Consider the following 18702-nt stretch of genomic DNA (forward strand, 5'->3'; position numbering starts at 1 on the left):
CCCTGGGACAGCTATGAAAATGTTGTCTGAAGTTCTATCGCATCTCCATTCTACTAAAAATGGGTTTTTGATTTTCTCTGTGTCCCCAGGAAAAGAAGCGGGAGAGAATCCTCCCATTAAGAACACATACAGCAAATAAATGAGAGCAGGAGGTATATACAAGTGAATGCTTGGTATGGCTTGGCACTGGTGTCTTGGGTTTGCAATGTGAAGGTGGGAGAGATTCTCTACCAGGAAACAGGGCATGTCCGGTACTTAATTGCCCCAAAAGCTGCCACACAGCCACCCATAAATAAGGCATCATGGTAAAATTTTGCTACTCCCAAGCATGAAATATCGAAGTTTGTTCTTAAACCCATCAGCTGTTTGAAACACACTTCTTCCTTCAAAACATGCAAACTAAAAAGCAAAGAAATGCAAAGTTTGACTTTTTGGAAAAAGTTATTGGCTAAGCCCTCATATCTTCCCATAATTTCTCCCCTTGGTGGCCAACATATTCCTACTGACCTACAGAGAACATTGACTGATATCTGCCCCAGGAAGGGCACAGGGGTCTTTAACAAAGTGGCTATGATGGAGAAACTAGCTTCCATGTGCAAGGTGGCATCACCCAGTGGGGTAACAAATGGGTCTTTAGAGGCAAACAGGTGATTTTGGTCACTGATTTTGCGTATCATGAGTTGAACACATTTGGCTTGGTAAACATGACCAGAGAAACAGTGGGTGAACAATGCAATATAATGTTACAAAGCTCTGCACCACCATGTCATACCTTCGGTAAGGTACCGAAGGTATCAACATAGTAAGTGCCCAATTGTTACCAAGCTTTGGGCTGCACAAGATTAATGGGACAGGTAAAGTGTTGCAGCACAGAACTGCTGCAGGCTGAAAGACATTGAGAATTTCTGTCAATGAGATGCCATGGCCACCAGTAGGCTCATATTGTACTCCGATGCAATCTATTGCACTCTTCTGTAATTTGGAATCATAAAACACAGCAGTGGGGGTCTAATCAGACAACACATATAAACATAGGTATAGTGGGGTAACAAGTCCAAATGGGCTAAAAATTGGTGAAAGATAGTCATATGGCTCCCAAGTACAGCTGCCTTTCCTACCTGATGTCAGTAAGATGATGGCTCATACATGAATCTTGTTGAATATAATTGATCTTTGGATATTGCTTATCTGCTATGTAGAACATGTGTATTCTGGGAATATTAAGCAGTGTGGAGTAACAGCGTGTGATCCACGTCTACTTACACCAGTCTTCTCATCAAAGATTTTTATCCCTCCAAAGGAAACTGTTAGAAAGACTTTCTGTTTGTGTTCGCCTTTTGAACGCGCTCCTGCGGCAATACCCTGTAGAGAACAGAAGAGGAAATTTGGGGTTACTGGGTCACCCTATTATTCCTTCTCACCCTTTTGAAATAATGAAGATCAGATAGAAACTGGAAAGAGTGATATTTAAAAGCGTACCTCCACCTCTGGGCAAGTTTTTAGTGTTAAATGCAGAATAAATACATTGCAATTTTCACAAATATAATTGTTTTCCTTATCTTTGTCCTCCATTCTCTAACTCTGAAGGATTTCAGCACTTGTCCCTTTTTGACTTAGAAGAAAAAATCTTGTTGTCGGTGTTGGTCTGGAGTATAACTTCCAAGAAACTGCAGACAGGCTTAAATTATATTTAAAGAATGCACCCCAGTGTTGTGGTTGTACCTCAGGGTGCAGATAGGAGAGAAGAAGTCAACTTTCGGGTGAACCTTGCTGACCTAGAGATGGTCCCTGCTAACTCATTCTTTTGGCAGTTCTTAATGTGGGCACTACTTTTTGGGTCTTCCCTTGAACTTCCAACCTCCCCCTTCCCTAGTGTTCTTGATTTGGGTCTATATCCATGCATCAAGTTTCCATTTCTGCCCTCAGGAGCCGCTAGAGAGATTTCATGGAGCACAATCAATGGAACAGAATGTGCCCAATCATACAAGCTTTGTTTTTAACTTACAAGTTCTATTTTAGGGTTTTGCTTTTAGAGTTTTTAAGGACTAAACTTATGATTACTGGACTTTATTGCCCTAAATTTGATGTGATTTTGGGCTGTTTAATGCTGATCAACTCTATTTTAAACAAATGCCTAACTCTCAATATGGAGTCTAAAAAGGTCATTGAGCTAAACCCTCCTAGACAATCACACTTCTCAACCTTTTCAATGTGGTGGAAGCCCTGAAATAACATTCAAGTCTTCGGGGAACCCTAGCAATTATTCCTATATCCACAGCTCACAGTATATTATTGTGGTGGTCAGTGGGAAGAATTCCTCTTACATTGTTGGCCAGTGGGAAGAATATCACCCTTACAGATAGCCAAAAAGATCATTGGTGTCACTTATCCTGACCTGAGAGGTGCAAACTGCTCATTGCTAAAGGGACCCCCAGCAACCTCTGGAGGAACCCTGGTGGAGAAACTGAAAATTGGGTGGCTCAACATTAAAAAAAACTCCAGTAATTGATCTACTGCACTCTCCAAGTCTGTCAAATGGGAGCAGTTAGGGGCCATTGTGTTTGCACAAGGTTGTGACACTGTTTCTGATCATGATGTGTGGCTTCTGGTCTCTATGTTGTTTTTCCTTTTCCTGAGGAAAAAGAAACTGTAACCCCAAGGTGTAAATGCATTGATCTTTGCTGCAGTTTGCCCCTTGTGGGTGCAAATCAGCAGTTTGCTATGCATCTGGGAGTGACTAACCATGTCTGCACATCTTGAAAAGGCTTTAAATGATTTTATTGCTTTAACTGGTAATTTTTTAAATGAATCACTACACAGTGCTTGTATTTCCAGAGGCCAATGAAGACCTGTTTTTCTACGGCTTTTTATAATTTGTCAAATATTTGAACATGGACAAAGCTTTTCTTGAATCAGAAATTAGGTATCAGGTAGATATTTTGGAAAGATGGCATTCTACTGCTTGTCTTTGTTGCTGGTGACTGTGTAGGTACTTAGGAGTGTCGTCCCTTTAAACACATAGGGCCTGATGTTTCAAAGCTTTCAAGAGTGGAGAAGATAGACTATTATGGAAGATCCTGGGTGATCCAGAAAGTTCTCTCATGGTAGTCTCCCATGGTTCCCCCATGATCGTCTCCCATGATTCTCCCATGTTCGTTTACCATGATAGTCTCCCATGGTTCCCCCATGATTCCCCTATGATAGTCTCCCATGGTTCCCCCATGATTCCCCTATGATAGTCTCCCATGGTTCTCCCATGATAGTCTCCCATGAGAGTCTCCCATGGTTCTCCCATGATAGTCTCCCATGGTTCTCCCATGATCGTCTCACATGGTTCTCCTATAATACTCTCCCATGGTTCTCCTATAATAGTCTCCCATGGTTCTGATATGATAGTCTCCCATGGATCTCCCATGATAGTCTCCCATGGTTCTCCCATGATCTTCTCCCATGATCTTCTCCCATGGTTCTCCCATGATCTTCTCCCATGGTTCTCCCATGATCTTCTCCCATGGTTCTCCTATAATAGTCCCCATGGTTCTCCCATAATTGTCTCCCATGGTTCTCCCATGATTGTCTCCCATGGTTCTCTTATAATAGTCTCCCAAGGTTCTCCTATAATAGTCTCGCATGGTTCTCCCATGATCGTCTCCCATGGTTCTCCCATGATTGTCTCCGATGGTTCTCCTATATTAGTCTCCCATGGTTCTCCTATAATAGTCTCCCATGGTTCTCCCATGATAGTCTATCTTCTCCAGTCCTGGTGGGCTATAACTAATTTGGCTCATAAATTAATAAAACGGTTTATAATATCAAGCCCTCCTCTGTGATTGGGTCACAATTGTGTTCTGCTACAGCAAGCTTTAGTGCAAGCCTAAATCATGTCACATCACCACATATTTTTTCTCCTTCCAGGGACATATATGATATCTCTGAACCGGCAAATGCCAAGATTGTCTTCCTATGCCTCAGGAGCTTCCCCCATCCTTGTGGTGGAGGCACTAATGGCACGGAAATAGTGCTATTGTTTTGTGCATCCTTTCGATAAGAGAGTGGAAATTATTAAAATTGAACAGAGAGGGCCGTGTCACACTGTTAAACATAAAAGCTGTTATGCTTACTTACAAGACAAGAACATTAATCTAGCAGACCGCCTGGGTCTCGTCCCCGTTTACTGGAGCTCAGATAAACTTCTCACTTATTCCACAAAAAGGCATCAAACGTCTTGCGGACGCAGGCAATTTTTTATACCTTCCAAAATAGATGGACGGTGGGTTTTATTTTGCTAGCGGGTGTCTAACACAGGTTGGTAAAGTGCAAAGAAAGAGATTAAAAATAATTTATACTGCAGAGATTTCCCGAGACGCTGAAAGAGCCAATCATCAAAATCACTTACGAAAAAGGCAAAAATCCTTATGCAGAAAACAGGATGAAATATTTAGACTGCAGCTATCAGCAAATATGTAATCTGGGCAGAGCGTGAAGGGTAAGACGGAGAGAGCGATGGAAAAGCACCGATGATAAATTTGTGGGCATTTCATTTTTGTTTTTTTTGCAAACAGGCAGCGACTATTCTGTGATGAACTCCAGACAAAAAGTTAAACGTTCAAAATGGAATAAATATTTGGGAGCTGTTTTACTTGCAGAGATATTGCAGAGGAGACATACAGAGGATATCTATTTCTGACTGTTCCATCCTGGGATTTACACAATTGTGTGTTGTTTGCATTTGGACCCAGTTGGAAAATATGGCAACATATATAATGTATAATTTATAATGTGTATAATTTATATAACAAACTATAAATCACTGTTCTCTGGTAAACCTTGCACCGATTTTCCTGTTACCTTCATAAATGCCATGTTGTGTGATGTTGGAGCTTCCATAGGGATAACTTCCATAGGTATAACTTCATCCTCCCTGCTCATTAGCATGGTTGGGTCGCTGGTTAGCGCTCTGCTTTTTGCAGCATTGGATCCCAGGTTCAAACCATGGCCAGTGCACCACCTACAAGGAGTTTGTATATTCTCCTGTGTGGGTTACCTCTGGGTACTCCAATTTCCTCCCACATCCCAAAAACATGCAGTTAGATTAATTTGCTTCCCCTCAAAATTGCCCTAGACTGTGGTAATGACATATGAGGGACTTTAGATTATGAGCTCCTCTGAGGAACAGTCTGTTACATTACTATGGACTTTGTACAGCGCTGTGTAATACAAATTCAGGATAATAATGAAAATAGGATAATAATATTCAGGTGGCAGAGTTTCAGCTTAGTGATTGGCCTCGAAGTTCAGGAGGAAGTCATATGCTCCTCCTTCTATAAACTCGGAGTTGACCTGATCCATGACTGCACATGAATACATTCTACAATCACATTTTATTTTTCAGCTTTGTTGCCCTTCTACAATGTCATCAGCCAAATGATCCTAATTGACATACACGAGAATTAAAAACTGGATACTCTTTGATGATTTAAAACTTCCCAGCAAGGACAGAAGTCTCACCTTGAGTTTCATCATTGAGTCTTGACATAACTTGTCCCCTCTCGCGGCAGAAACCTCGTCGATTCCAATTAGTTTTGCTTTGTACCGAACGCCGTCCCCTTTAAACCTCTTTATCAATGTGGCTTCGCTGCGATCTTGACCTAAAAGGAACACACAAAACAAAAACATTAAGGAGAACATAAACCAAACACAGAGAGGGATCGGCCACCTCTACAAGGAAGATCACAACTATAAAAAGTAACGACAATTTTTGAGCTGCGAACATAGAACAAAGGTAAAGCGTGAATTTCATGATAAAAAGCTGGGAAATTCATTCAAATCCACCTGATACTAAACATAGAAAATCTACAACAAAAAAATCCCTGTAGATTTTAATTATTTTGCGTGATGTTGAACTGTTGCAATTAAAAATAAAAAAATTGATTTTTTGTTTTATTATCCTGCCTATTTCAAATATAATTTTGCTTTGATGGTACTACTGGTACCCTGTTTCTTAATTTGAAGTGATGTCACTGGTCTCTAGTTATTGGATAGGCTGCATTCTCAGTGATATCACCGGTCTATGGTGATTGGATAAGCTACATTCTCAGTGATGTCACTGATCTTTGGTGAATGGATAGGCTGCATTCTCAGTGATGTCACTGATCTCTAGTGATTGGATAGGCTGCATTCTCAGTGACGTCACTGGTCTCTAGTGATTGGATAGGCTGCATTCTCAGTGATGTCACCGGTCTATGGTGATTGGATAAGCTACATTCTCAGTGATGTCACTGATCTTTAGTGAATGGATAGGCTGCATTCTCAGTGATGTCACTGATCTCTAGTGATTGGATAGGCTGCATTTTAAGTGATGTCACTGGTCTCTAGTGATTGGATAGGCTGCATTCCTATTGATGTCACTGGTCTCTAGTGATTGGATAGGCTGCATTCTCAGTGATGTCACTGATCTTTAGTGAATGGATAGGCTGTATTCTTAGTGATGTCACTGGTCTCCAGTCAATGGATAGGCTGCATTCTCAGTGATGTCACTGGTCTCTAGTGATTGGATAGGCTGCATTCTCAGTGATATCACTGGTCCCTAATGATTGGATAGGCTGCATTCTCAGTGATGTCACTGGTCTCTAGTGATTGGATAGGCTGCCTTTTCAGTGATGTCACCGGTCTTTATTCAATGGATAGGCTGTATTCTTAATTATGTCACTGGTTTCTAGTGATTGGATAGGATGCATTCTTAGTGATGTCACTTTTCTCTAATAAATAATAGACTGTATTCTTAGTGATAGCATCGGTCTCCAATGAATGGATAAGCTGCAGTCTCAGTGATGTCTTTAGTGAGATAAAATACATTCATGATAACATAAACATAATATATTTCACCTCTAGATTGCTCTTATCAGTTAATTCCTCAGGTCTTACAATCTTGGTGGGTAGCAAATGACAAATAAAATGCACCGGAGAGTTGGCAGCTCCGTATACCCCAACCCACTACAATATGGCCAGATTTTTTTCTTTGTATATGCGTTTTATTTAGACGTCCTGAAGAGACAATATATTCATTTTCATTGCCAGCATCCCAGATTGCTCTTTACATGTTGCTTGGTTTGCTTTGTAACATATGGGCAAAGAAAAATAGATGAGGTCTGGCATTGTGAAAACTGCAGATGATCTATATCTGGGGTAAAGAAAACAATACACTGTGTAAAAAAAACTCATTTCCACTGCAAAGAGAAAGAAAAGAAATAAGAATGAACTAAAAAAATTCAAATAAAATTAACACATGCCATGGAGCTTATTATTAAGTCACTCAACTCACACGTTTCCAAAAAAATCCAATTCTAAAAATTGTGGGTGAACTTGGGGAAAACATCCTGAAGGTCTAACTGGTCACAAGAAATTCATGGCAAAATCAATTTCGTCAAAACCCCCTCCACTCATTTCTTATGGTTCAATGTGATATGAAATACCATGCCGGTCATTTTTAGTACATTGACCTGATCTGAAGTACTGTAAAGGGAGTGAGAACGGTGTCACCCTTTTTTCAGAGTCCCAGGTCTTGTTTGCTCAAAGTTCTATATGTGCAATATATATAGAGATATAATGAATATCATGAGATTGAAATGCAGTTTTATCACCGGGATGGCCAAGTCTTCCATTCACCGGCATTCAATACTCTGGAGTACCTTCACTGGAGGAATAAATTGCCATACTTGTGTGAAAACTTTGATGTTTCATGGAACGGGCCGAGCGCCAACACTTCTCTTTGCCTGACACAGCCCTCTTTTTTTTCTTGGCAGAAACCACTATTTATGGAAATGTTTCTTCTCTCCTTCACACATTAAGAAATAAATTATGTTATATAGGTGGCAGAATGGATGTTTCCATAGCTACAAAGGAGCCTTTCAAAGATGTTCTACTAGGCAGAGCCGTCTCATCAGAATGTGTTTGTTATTTAATGTCTGCTGGAAGAAGAAAAACATGGAGAAAACTAAATTGGTTCTGCAACTAACGAGTATGTATAGGAAGAGATAAAAAGGTGCATTGCACAGTCATTGGTTGGTCGTTGGGGGCCCCGTAATTGGCCCCTCGCTCTTCCAAAAAAGTAATTTACGTGTTGATTAGGAAGAAGAAAGAAGAATTCTGTATGTCATGCAGAACATTCTATTATACAGAACAGGTGATGTTTTGTTGAAGAATAAATATAACTAATACTGTAACTTCTTAGGCACATTTTGAATTCATAGCTTAACAAATGAACAAGTGAATGGGGGGACTAAATAGATTCCAGGGGAAAGGTAGATAGATAGCTAGATAGATAATAGATATAATAGTATTGTTAATTATTCTGTATTTGTTAATAGCAATACTTACATCCTATGCATCCTATACAACAGGTAGGTGTTCTTGCAATGTGTGCACCGGCTGATCTATGTATGCAGTTACTCATCCAAGGTTCTTGTTCTTCAGTAGTATCTTCTCTATTGTTAATAGGACAGCAATATCCTTGAAATCTACCCAACTTCTACAAGCAAAAATAACTGGGACCCCATTTATCTGGGCTGAACATTTTTGCTCAAGTACAAAATCTCAGCAGAACTCTATCTAGACCACAACTATATAAAAAGCTGCAAAGCTCACAAACTGGATCTCTGGTGTCCTTGAAAGGTGTTGGTTGGGTTTACCAAGGTTTGTGAGCATTATATTGTTCCTATAGTATAGAAGTGTGGTGCTTATGATATCTCAACATGGTGCTCCAAAGGCCAAACCACAACTTGAAAGAGTTGATTACAGGAAAATAGCCATGCTCCATCTAGGTCATCCAATCTGAACAAGGGATCCACCAACCCAATATTTCATCTATCCTTCTAGTTAACTGCTCATAGAGGTGGTGGAATGTTTTCTTGATTGTGATTCTCAGTGAAAAATGCTCAGTCTAGGACACCCAACCAAAACCAGGGATCCATTACATATTCATCCATCTTTTCTTACAGGTATCTGCTACATAAGGGTGGTGAAATGCCTTCTCAAGCGAGTATCTTGAAGGAAAATGGTCTAAAAGTCAACATTTGGTTTAGTAATTAAAATAGGCAAAAAGGTTTAGCCAACAGCACACCTATAGTATATTCCTTGCCCTGCCTTTCATGTGGGCAGGACTGAACTTTCCACAAAGGCCACCTGGGCCATGATGCTATGACCACTAGGGAGTCATTTTAACCACTATGGTAGCTGTAATATTATAATTATAATACATAAAAAATGCTAAGCATAGGGCTGTCCTGCCCACAACTATCATGGCTTCCACCAATGGCCCTGTATTTCATTATGGCCATCCTCCCATACTTGGGTATGGCTTTTTTCCCGTGAGAGTTCCATTCAAGAAAAAATGTCACCCCCCTATGTAGCAGGTAACTATAAGGATACATGGATTATTGGGTGGTGGATCCCTGGTTCAGGTTGGGTCCTTAATGCACAAGCATGTTGGCCTATGGGAGACATATGTACAAGTCTAGCCCTGCGTATTTGTTTTATACAACCATGTTTCCATATTAATTATTATTAAATTGTAATTGCTTATTCCAAATCTTCTTCTCTAACCAGAGTGACGGTAGGGTGCAGTCCATGCCATTGAACCATCGGTCATCAAACACCCAAAAATTTGGTCTGGCCAGAAGACTCAAATGTAGCTAAGTATTTTATTTTCCTATGACACCCATTCAATAAAAGTATATGCACATTATATTGCTTGGCACATCAGGTAACCGAACCAACCAGAATGATGGTAGGGTGCAGTCCTTGCCATTGAGCTATTGGTCATTGAAAGCCCAATCGGCAAACAAGATCTCTTTGGGCTTCCCAGAAAACTCACGTGCTAAGTATTTTATTTTCCTCTGAAACTCATTAAATAAAAGTATATGCTCAATTTATTGCTTCGGTCACCATCAGTCATCATCAGCCCGTTAGGCAAACAAGGTCTCTTTGGCCTGAACAGAAGACTTAACTATAGCCAAGTATTGTATTTTCCTATGAAACCCATTAAATAAAAGTATATACAAATTATATTGCTTTGAGTTTAGTTTATTTCCCATTTCACCCTCAGCTAACAAGCTTAGCCTTATACACAACATACATTACCCAGTACAACAATTAATATATTGCCTACAAAAGGTCTTCAGTGTATAATAAACAGATCTTCATCATAATAAGTAATAAAATCTCTCTTAATGTAGAAGATGTAAACAGGTAATAAAAACAGCCACAGACAATACTAAAAACTGAAAAAAGCTCTAAACCAATTATCCCGAAATCTTGGTAGTAAAATTCTGAGAAGTATGACCCGAAAATCCCCAAGATTTAGGATGATCTCCCAGCTCATAAGCCGAAATCCTATACTACACTCATCCATCTTCATTAAGATTCTCCTTGAATTGTGTGTTTCCTTTTAACATGTTCTAGAAAATGTGCTTATATCATTATATAGCATCTAATTTTGAGATAAATCACAGTTATTTTCACACAAACTCCAGTTAAATGATATGGTTTTCAGTCCAATTTGACTCCCGCTATGCAGTTTTCAAAATTTCCGTACCGAAATGAGATAGTTCACTAAAATGTATGATTGCTACTCTGGCAGGTAGGCACCGAACGCGCTAATTCTCTGCAGGAAAAAAAGATACAACACCCCAGAAACTGACTACAGAATTATAGACAGGAAACCATAAAGCTTGCATTGTGTTAAAGGCACAATAACCGATGTGAAGATACCGATAGGAGTGAAATAGTACCAGCTGGGCTTATACAAGAATCAAAATAGTTTGTATTGTAGTGCTGTAAATACGTATAACTTGCTAATGATAAATTTGTATTTTGCTGTTTATGCGACCTCAATCCCACCATGCATTGCATTAGTACATAAATATAACAGTGCCAGCATATACATCTGGTCCCTGCATGTAAATCCCATTTGGGCCTGGTTGTAGAGCTTTTTCCTGCCAGGGCCAGTTTTAGGGTAGGGCAAAATACATCCACCATAGCCTCATACGTCCACCTTTTCCAGCGCCACAGTTGACAGCATGGCAGGGGTGCATTAGGCTGTAATAGGACCCTTAATCCTATTTTGACCAAAACCATGAATTTTCCCATTCTGGGTATTCCATCTTGGTTTATTCCTTCCTGCCCTACGTAGGGTGAATCCAGCCCCATGATTTCCAACCAGGCTTCCCCCAGAGATTCTTAGGGGTTCCTTGAGCAGTTTGCACCTCTCATGTCAGACTAAGTGACCCCAATGAGGTTTATGGCTATCTGTAAGGGTGACATGCTTCCCAATGTCCAGCAATGTAAGAGGAATTCTTCCGACTGACCACCACACTAGTATAATGTGAGCTGTGGATATAGCAATTTTAACGGGCGTCCCTGAAGACATGAACATTATTTTACGGATCCCCTATGTTACAAAAGCCAACAAACATTGATCCAGCCCCTGTAAATGTGTCCTGGGCTCTTATAGTGAGCCCTTTGCCAGGTATATATGCTACTAATCAAATGCTTCATGCTTGCTGCATTGGTACGCTCTGTTTGTACCTTTTCTATGTTCACCCTTATGGCCCTTGGATTTATATTGTACATAATTTGCAAGGATGAGCAGACCCACCCTGGTGCCTTTGGAAAAAATCAATTCCCAAGTAATATGGGTCCAGGTTTTTAATACACATCATTCCGAATCAGCATGAGATGCTGAGTACAGACAATTCTTGTTTCTGTGATGTGAATTGTTACAAAGTTACAATGTTCATTATGAAAAGTAAAGGGAACTGAGCAAAGGCTTCCCCTGCCTGCAGCTGACTGATGCTATCATTCAGGCCTAGACAGGGTCACAAATTGGGATTTGTAATGACAAAAGGTGGAGCTTTTCTCATGATGTCATGAATGTATTCATGCAAACTTGTAAAACTACTGACAGGTCCACTTTAGGACCCAGTAGTTAATTCTGTCATAGGCCCAGTTCAGTTGTGAATGTGCAGACAATGCTTTGTATTTCTTGCAAGCTCGAGAGAGGAAAAAAAGGAATAAAAGGCATTCCAGGGCATAATGCAGAGAATAAATAAATCACATGTATTTACTGGGAAAGCTGACAGTCTTTTGCAGGCCAGTATTACAGAACAGTTATCAGCGCAGTACTCAAGACTTACTATCTAAAGAGGGGTTAGCCAGCGCGTTCAATGCAAGTGCTGACCCGTTAAGAATTGAGATGAATGAGATAGAAATTCAATTTCTTTTAAAATCTCTTCTGTTCCTCGGCTGCAAAATAGCATCAGGCGGCCTGGGCGCAGCATAAAACAAAGAGAAAAAATGTCTTCAATAAGATGGATTTTCAGTCTTTTTAAAGGTTTACATTGGATTTTAGCTCATTGCAAAGTTCTGGTCAGTCAGTGTGAGATGTGAAGTGTTTGCTGAAGAAAATCATATTTTTATACAGACAGCTACCACTCAATAATGGGGGATTAAAGGGGCTCAGCATATGCTTTCTGGGAGGCTGAGGTATCAGGGAGGCTCTGTGAAGAGAGAAGAGGACATTAGATAATATGAGGGAAAGACAGGAAGATGGAAACTAGGTGAAAGAAGGGAGAGGGGACAGAGATAAGAGATGAGGAGAAGAGAAGGGAGACTGAAGAAGGGGAAAGAACGAGAAAATGGAAAGTGAGAAGAGTAAGAGTAGAGAGAAAAGAGAGGATAGGGATGATAGAGAGAATCTGAGAAGAGAGAAAAGAAAGGCAGAGATAAGCAGAAAGAAGAGCGAGAAGGGTAAAAGAGAAAAGAGAGAGAAAAGACATTAGATAAAAGAAGGGAAAGACAGATGGATGGAAAATATATGAAAGAAGAAAGGGGACAGAGAAAGGAGATGGGAAGAAGTGAAGGAAGACGGTGTAATCAAAAGTAAGGAAAGAGAGAAGAATAGACAGAGAGAAAAGAAAAAAGAGGATGAGAATGATATAAAGAAATAGAGAAATAAGAACAAATCAGTGATAAAAGAGGAGAAAGAAGAGAAAAGACAGAGAGGTGGGAAATAGATGAATGAAGGGAGGGTGATGAGATGATAGAGGGAATTTGAGAGGGAGGCAGAGATGAATGGAAAGGGGGGGGGGGGGTTCAAAGGAGAGGAGAGAGAAGAAGACATTAGAAAAGAGGAGGAAATAAAGGGGAAATGGAAAGTAGATAGAAGAAAAGAAAGGGGACAGAGATAATAGAGGGAGAGAAGAGCATTGAGAAAAGAAATGAAAATTGAGAAGCGAAGGAGTGGACAGAGATAAAAGAAAGCAGGGATGGGAATGATAAAGAGAAATAGAGAATAGAGAGGGGGCAAATATAAGTGGGAAGAGGAGAGAGGGAAGAGGACATTAGAGAAGAGGAGATTTAAAATAAATGAAGAGGAGAGGGGACAGTGATAAAAGAAAAAAAGAGGGATCATAAAGAAAGATGAAAGGGAAAGAGATGGAAAGAGGAGATAGAGTAGACAGAGATTTAAAGAAGAGGAAAGACAAACATTATCAAGAAATAGAGAAAGGAGAGAGAGGTGGAGATGAGAGAGAAGAAAAGATGAGATAAAAGGAAGGAAAGACAGAGAAATGGGATTAGATGAAAGAAGAGCAGGACAGAGATATGAGAGGGGGAGAAAGATGACAGAGAGAGAGAAAGGGAGAGAAAAAGAAAAGAAAGGGTGAATACGGATGAAAGATGAAAAGGGATTGTATTAAATGGGAGAGTGGAAAAGGGTATAAAAGATGAAAGGAAGAGACTACAAACATGAGATATAGTGAAGAATGAACAAGTAAGAGAAAGATGAGAAGTTAGGCAATTGGAAATGAAACAGGGAAAGAGAGGAGGGAAAGGACAGGCTAAGGGATCAGGAATCTAGCCGGTTTCTCTAACACATGGGGCATGCGCTGTGCAGCATGAGCAAATAAACAAAAAGCCATCAGGAGGCAGAAAAATATTTTTTTGGTAAAAGATACCTTGCTCTTCTACCAAAAACTTCTACCTCCTGGTGACTTTTTGTGTTTTATTTCTACTTTAAGAGATAAGGATATATCAGTGTTAAAATATCTGCACCACAAATATTGAAGGGACCGTTGACTTTCTCCATGCTTTCCCAACACCTCCAACTTATACAGACAGAAGTCCACATATGCTGGGCAGCATATAAAAGGATTTAGGAATTTTCCCTTTAAATGCACAAATAGGATTCATGATATCCCACCCTACATACCAGCCTGGGATTTCACAAAGTAGGTTACGGCACAATCTCTGAACGCATTCACTCATATCACAGCTCGAGGACATACAGCGGCAGATGTGAGCTTCCACAGCTTTAAGCACTAAAAGAACATTTGTATTGTCTCTATATAGAAGCACATGAGGACAATCTCTTTTCATCAACATTCCCAGCTCCAAATTTTATCTCTATTGAGTTGAGAGGAGTTCTGGGACTAAGCCAACATTTAGGTCTTAAAACAAAACTCCAAATAAAAAAATTAACATGGCAGACATTTTTTTGCTGCAATATTCACCTTTATTAGTGGAAATGTACATAGCAGTACTTTTTTCTGCCACTAGATGTCCTCATGCATATGGACAGTATCATTCAACTACCCTGTGAGTGGACAGTGAAAGGAGAAGTAGGACAGTAATAAGCAATTTGCCTCTTGTCAGTGCTCCCATTACTACTTTCTAGATAGGCAATTCAATGGCAACCTATCAGCATTTTATGAGAGCACATGAAGTGGCTGGTTACTTGTGCTGCTTCTTCTTTTCATGCCCCTGCCCTGCACCATTTCACCTAAACAGGAGCACTTCTGTATATGTATAAGTGCTGCATTATTGGTTGGAGTTTGGCACTTTACATACTCCCTCCTCTCTGATGCATGCCTATAATAAAATGTGGAAGTTAAGCAGTCATCAGTTTGGATAAATCTAGGGCAGCATTATTTTACCTGTCAGGCTACGCTGAGCACTGATATAAGCATTTGTTCATCTTTCTTGTAACAGGAAAAATGTCAGAAAACAATGTCGGTGCTACCGGCTGATGTACAACTAATCAACACATCTGCAGACACAGACTAATGTACTGCTGCAGAATAAAGGCAAACTGTTACTTTTATTATAATACAGTATTTATATAGCACCATCATATTACACAGCGCTGTACAAAGTCCATAGTAGTGTCACTAACTGTCCCTCAAAGGAGCTCACAATCTAACGTCCCTACTATAGTCATATGTCATTAATGTAGTCTAAGGTCAATTTAGGGGGAAGCCAATTAACTGCATGTTTTTGGGATGTGGGAGGAAACCCACGCAGACACGGGGAGAACCTGCAAACTCCAAGCAGATAGTGTCCTGACTGGGATTGGAACCTAGGACCTAGGGCTGCAAAGGCTGGAATGCTAACGCCTAAGCCACCAAGGTGCCCAGTAAGAAATTTGGCAAAAAAAGTGACCAATCATAATTCATAGAAAAGATCAGACTGGGGAGACGAGGGGTTGGTCAGAGCACAAGAAGGTATAGCTCCTGCAGTCCCATTCCAAATAAAGAGGACTGGTCATTAATCCTATAATTCTGCAAGAATAAATCTCTGACAACACAGTGTCATCCAACTAGAGTCCATCCAAGTGAGAAGGTCAAACATTGGAGAACAAAGCCAGAGCACCGGGATTTATAAATTGTATAATCTCAGTTGAGAAGTAGATGGGGACCCCAAATAGTGATCATAGAGTCATCAGACCACGGAGCAGCGGATGAGGGTGGGGAGGGCTCGCCCATCTATTCCAGTCCCATATTTGTAGAACCTTAATTTTGGCCCTCAGAGTCAATGCCAATGTCAAAGCTTATCACAGCTTGCTGGATTAGACACTCTGTAGCGACAGACCAATCAGAATGCCCGTGCTGACCATCGTCCATTACCAAAAATGCCTACGATGTGCCATAACCTGGCCATGGATCAATGGAAGAAGTTGGCCTAATTGAAGAAAGCGACCTGGTCTGAGGATTCTTGTGTCCTTCTACATCCAATGGATGTCCAGGAGCTTAAATTGGGAAGAAATGTCAAGAGGGTGCATTATGGGAAGGGAGCAGGGTGGCATAAGCAGTCTGCTGCCGTTTTGCCGAAACCTTGGTATCAATATGATATACCTCAGGGCACCTTCCAAAGTCTTGTAGGGTCCATGGGGAGCAGCATAATAATAAAACTCAAAATAAAATCCCACTTGGTTCCCATTGTGTTTTTATATGTCAGCTTTGTCTTTTGCCGGTTTCCCTGTACACCGGATACACAACTGCTTCTTCCAGATGTTTCGGGGAACCAGATGAACCTGGTGAATGTGACCTACCTATCCAGACGGGAGGGTGGCCTAGGTATGGTCGGTGTTATTCTTTTCTCTGCTGTTTATTAAGTTAAATTTTGGAAACAGTTTGCAGAGAACTCTCCTGGATGGATGGGAATTTTCCATTCCTGGTTCATTGGGAAATTAGGGAAAATGTGTAAAAGCCGGGGATCCAGGAGGACGGGCTTCGGACTTTATGTTACTCTGATACTGAAGCAATCCCAGATCACAGCGGAGGACATTGGAAAATTCTGGAGAGACAGATTGATGGGTCAATAACCTCCTTGGCGGTCTGATTATGTATTTTTATGTAAGATCGGTACATTGTTTTGTGTGGAAATTTGTTGTTTAATATTTTAGGCCTGTAATTCTTAGGAATAACTCCCAGGTAAAATAAGTTTGAAACACAAATCACAAATTAAAATATAATAAATAATTTTAAATATAATTATAAAAAATAACAAATTTAACAATTTTATTAAAAAAATAAAAAATTAAATATTTTTTTAATTTTGTCCAAACAAGAGTTTACTAATAAACTTTTGGATGTATGGGGTTTGCTAGAGGACGCCGCTGGAGGGGAGCAGGTAGGATTTTTTTTATGCTACCCTGAGATAGCGGGGTTACTGCTTTTAGTAAATAAAATTCACCCCGAGCCACACTCAGGATCACCGTCAGGGGGGTTAAGGGATTGCCCAAGTCCAGTTCTGAGTGAGGGGCTGTGATTAATATGGAAAGGATTCCCATGAAATTTAGGGACCTGCTCACCTTTATTGAAGATTTATCAGCACCAACCCTCAACAGACTCAATATGTGCTGAGACCGGAATGTAGAGAAGCAGAAGACACCATGGAGAACTTTCTGCTCTAAAGCCCCTTCAGTGTAGAAGTTTACAAAAGGGTGGGGAGAGCTCTACGTACGCCCTGTCTCCATCACATGAGTTATGTGGAGGGGGTATATGGAGCATTCCAGACTCACCCGGATTTTGATACACTTTTTATAGTTAGTGCAGTGGTCCTTTATTACATTTGGAATGCAGATATAGAAAAATCCTTCCTGTCGAGGTGGTGAATGTTATTCTGCATGCAGTGGGGAAAGTTCAGGGTCCGGAGAGCAAGGAGGAGGAATATCAGATCTTCCTTCTCTGTATTTCCCTTCTCAGGGTGAGAGTCTTCATGCATTCCTTCCTTAATTTTTTTTTACATGAATTGATTTTTGAAAAAGGACGACATACATGGTGGGGGGTTTGTGCTTCTTGGCCTTGCTTAGTTTTTGTAAATGTTTAATTTTCTTTATGTATATATTATGTTTTTGTGATTGCAATATTTGTAATAACAATAAAATGGACACAATTATTTATATATTATTATTATTATTATTATTAATAAACAGGATTTATATAGCGCAAACATATTATGCAGCACTGTATAAATATATATATTCTACCAAGAAAAATGAAGCCATTCGGCACATATAGAATCCTCGCTGCTCTTTCATGCAATAGGTCACGCTGTGACCTTTATGTTGTTTCAGTAGATCCGTCCTGTGATGTGTACAGAGACCCCACGCTGTGATCCTTCTCTCTATTCCCAGCATGCCCCCTCTTCTCTTCTGAGATATTACCCATTATGTGTGAACCCTAAGTGTGCTCTTTGGTTAAACACATGAGGATACTACCTCCAGGATGCAATTCTTCATGTTTTTCCAGTGCTTATGGCAACATGTTCCATAAAAATGACAAGTGGTGACCTGGTGACCTTTCACAAGTCCCACAAGATTTATTGCAGAAGATCTGATGGGAATAATGATTTTGCAGGAAGCTGTTCAGGTGAAATATTTAAACCTTCCATGCCACATTAAGGGCCCATTTACAGTTTCCCATCCCTGTGCATTGTGGTAATACAGATTACTGAGTGTTACATTAAGGCTCCATGATGCTGCTATGTGTTGTGATGTTTTGCAATGTGTATGCATCAAAGCTGTGTTGTCGTAATGCACCGGGATGCCATGCAAAATAAATGGCACCTTATGGCAGCTTTTGTGAATGTAACTGCAATGAACCCAAAAGTCCAAAATCCGGGCTTTTTCATACCTGCAGTGTAAAACTGCACAGTTGGCAGCTTCTGGGCACACAGCAGGTAAATTGCACCATATACAGTTAGGTCCATAGAACATTTGGAGCCCCTGAAATGAAGTGATTGTGTAACAAAAGGCTTTAGTTCCTCACAGTTTTGTGCAATTTTTTTGTTCAACCCACTGAATTAAAGCTGAAAGTCTGCAATTCAAATGCATCTGAGTTGTTTCATTTAAAATTAATTGTGGTA

The 18702-nt window shown here is 40.2% G+C and overlaps 1 protein-coding gene across 7 annotated transcripts in view; it reads right to left on the bottom strand.

The window, feature by feature from the left end:
- DAB1 (DAB adaptor protein 1) overlaps positions 1-18702 on the bottom strand; it is a 472196-nt gene that overhangs the window by 82699 nt on the left and 370795 nt on the right. For all 7 annotated transcript variants that reach the window (XM_072419348.1, XM_072419347.1, XM_072419351.1 and 4 more), the window contains exons 5-6: positions 5509-5648; positions 1264-1362 (exon numbers count right to left, since the gene is read on the bottom strand). In XM_072419348.1, coding sequence (XP_072275449.1) covers positions 1264-1362; positions 5509-5648 — 239 coding nt within the window. The remainder of the gene's footprint in view (positions 1-1263; positions 1363-5508; positions 5649-18702) is intronic.

The sequence above is a fragment of the Pyxicephalus adspersus genome, chromosome 8 (assembly GCF_032062135.1).
Source record: "Pyxicephalus adspersus chromosome 8, UCB_Pads_2.0, whole genome shotgun sequence".
Lineage (NCBI taxonomy): Eukaryota > Metazoa > Chordata > Amphibia > Anura > Pyxicephalidae > Pyxicephalus > Pyxicephalus adspersus.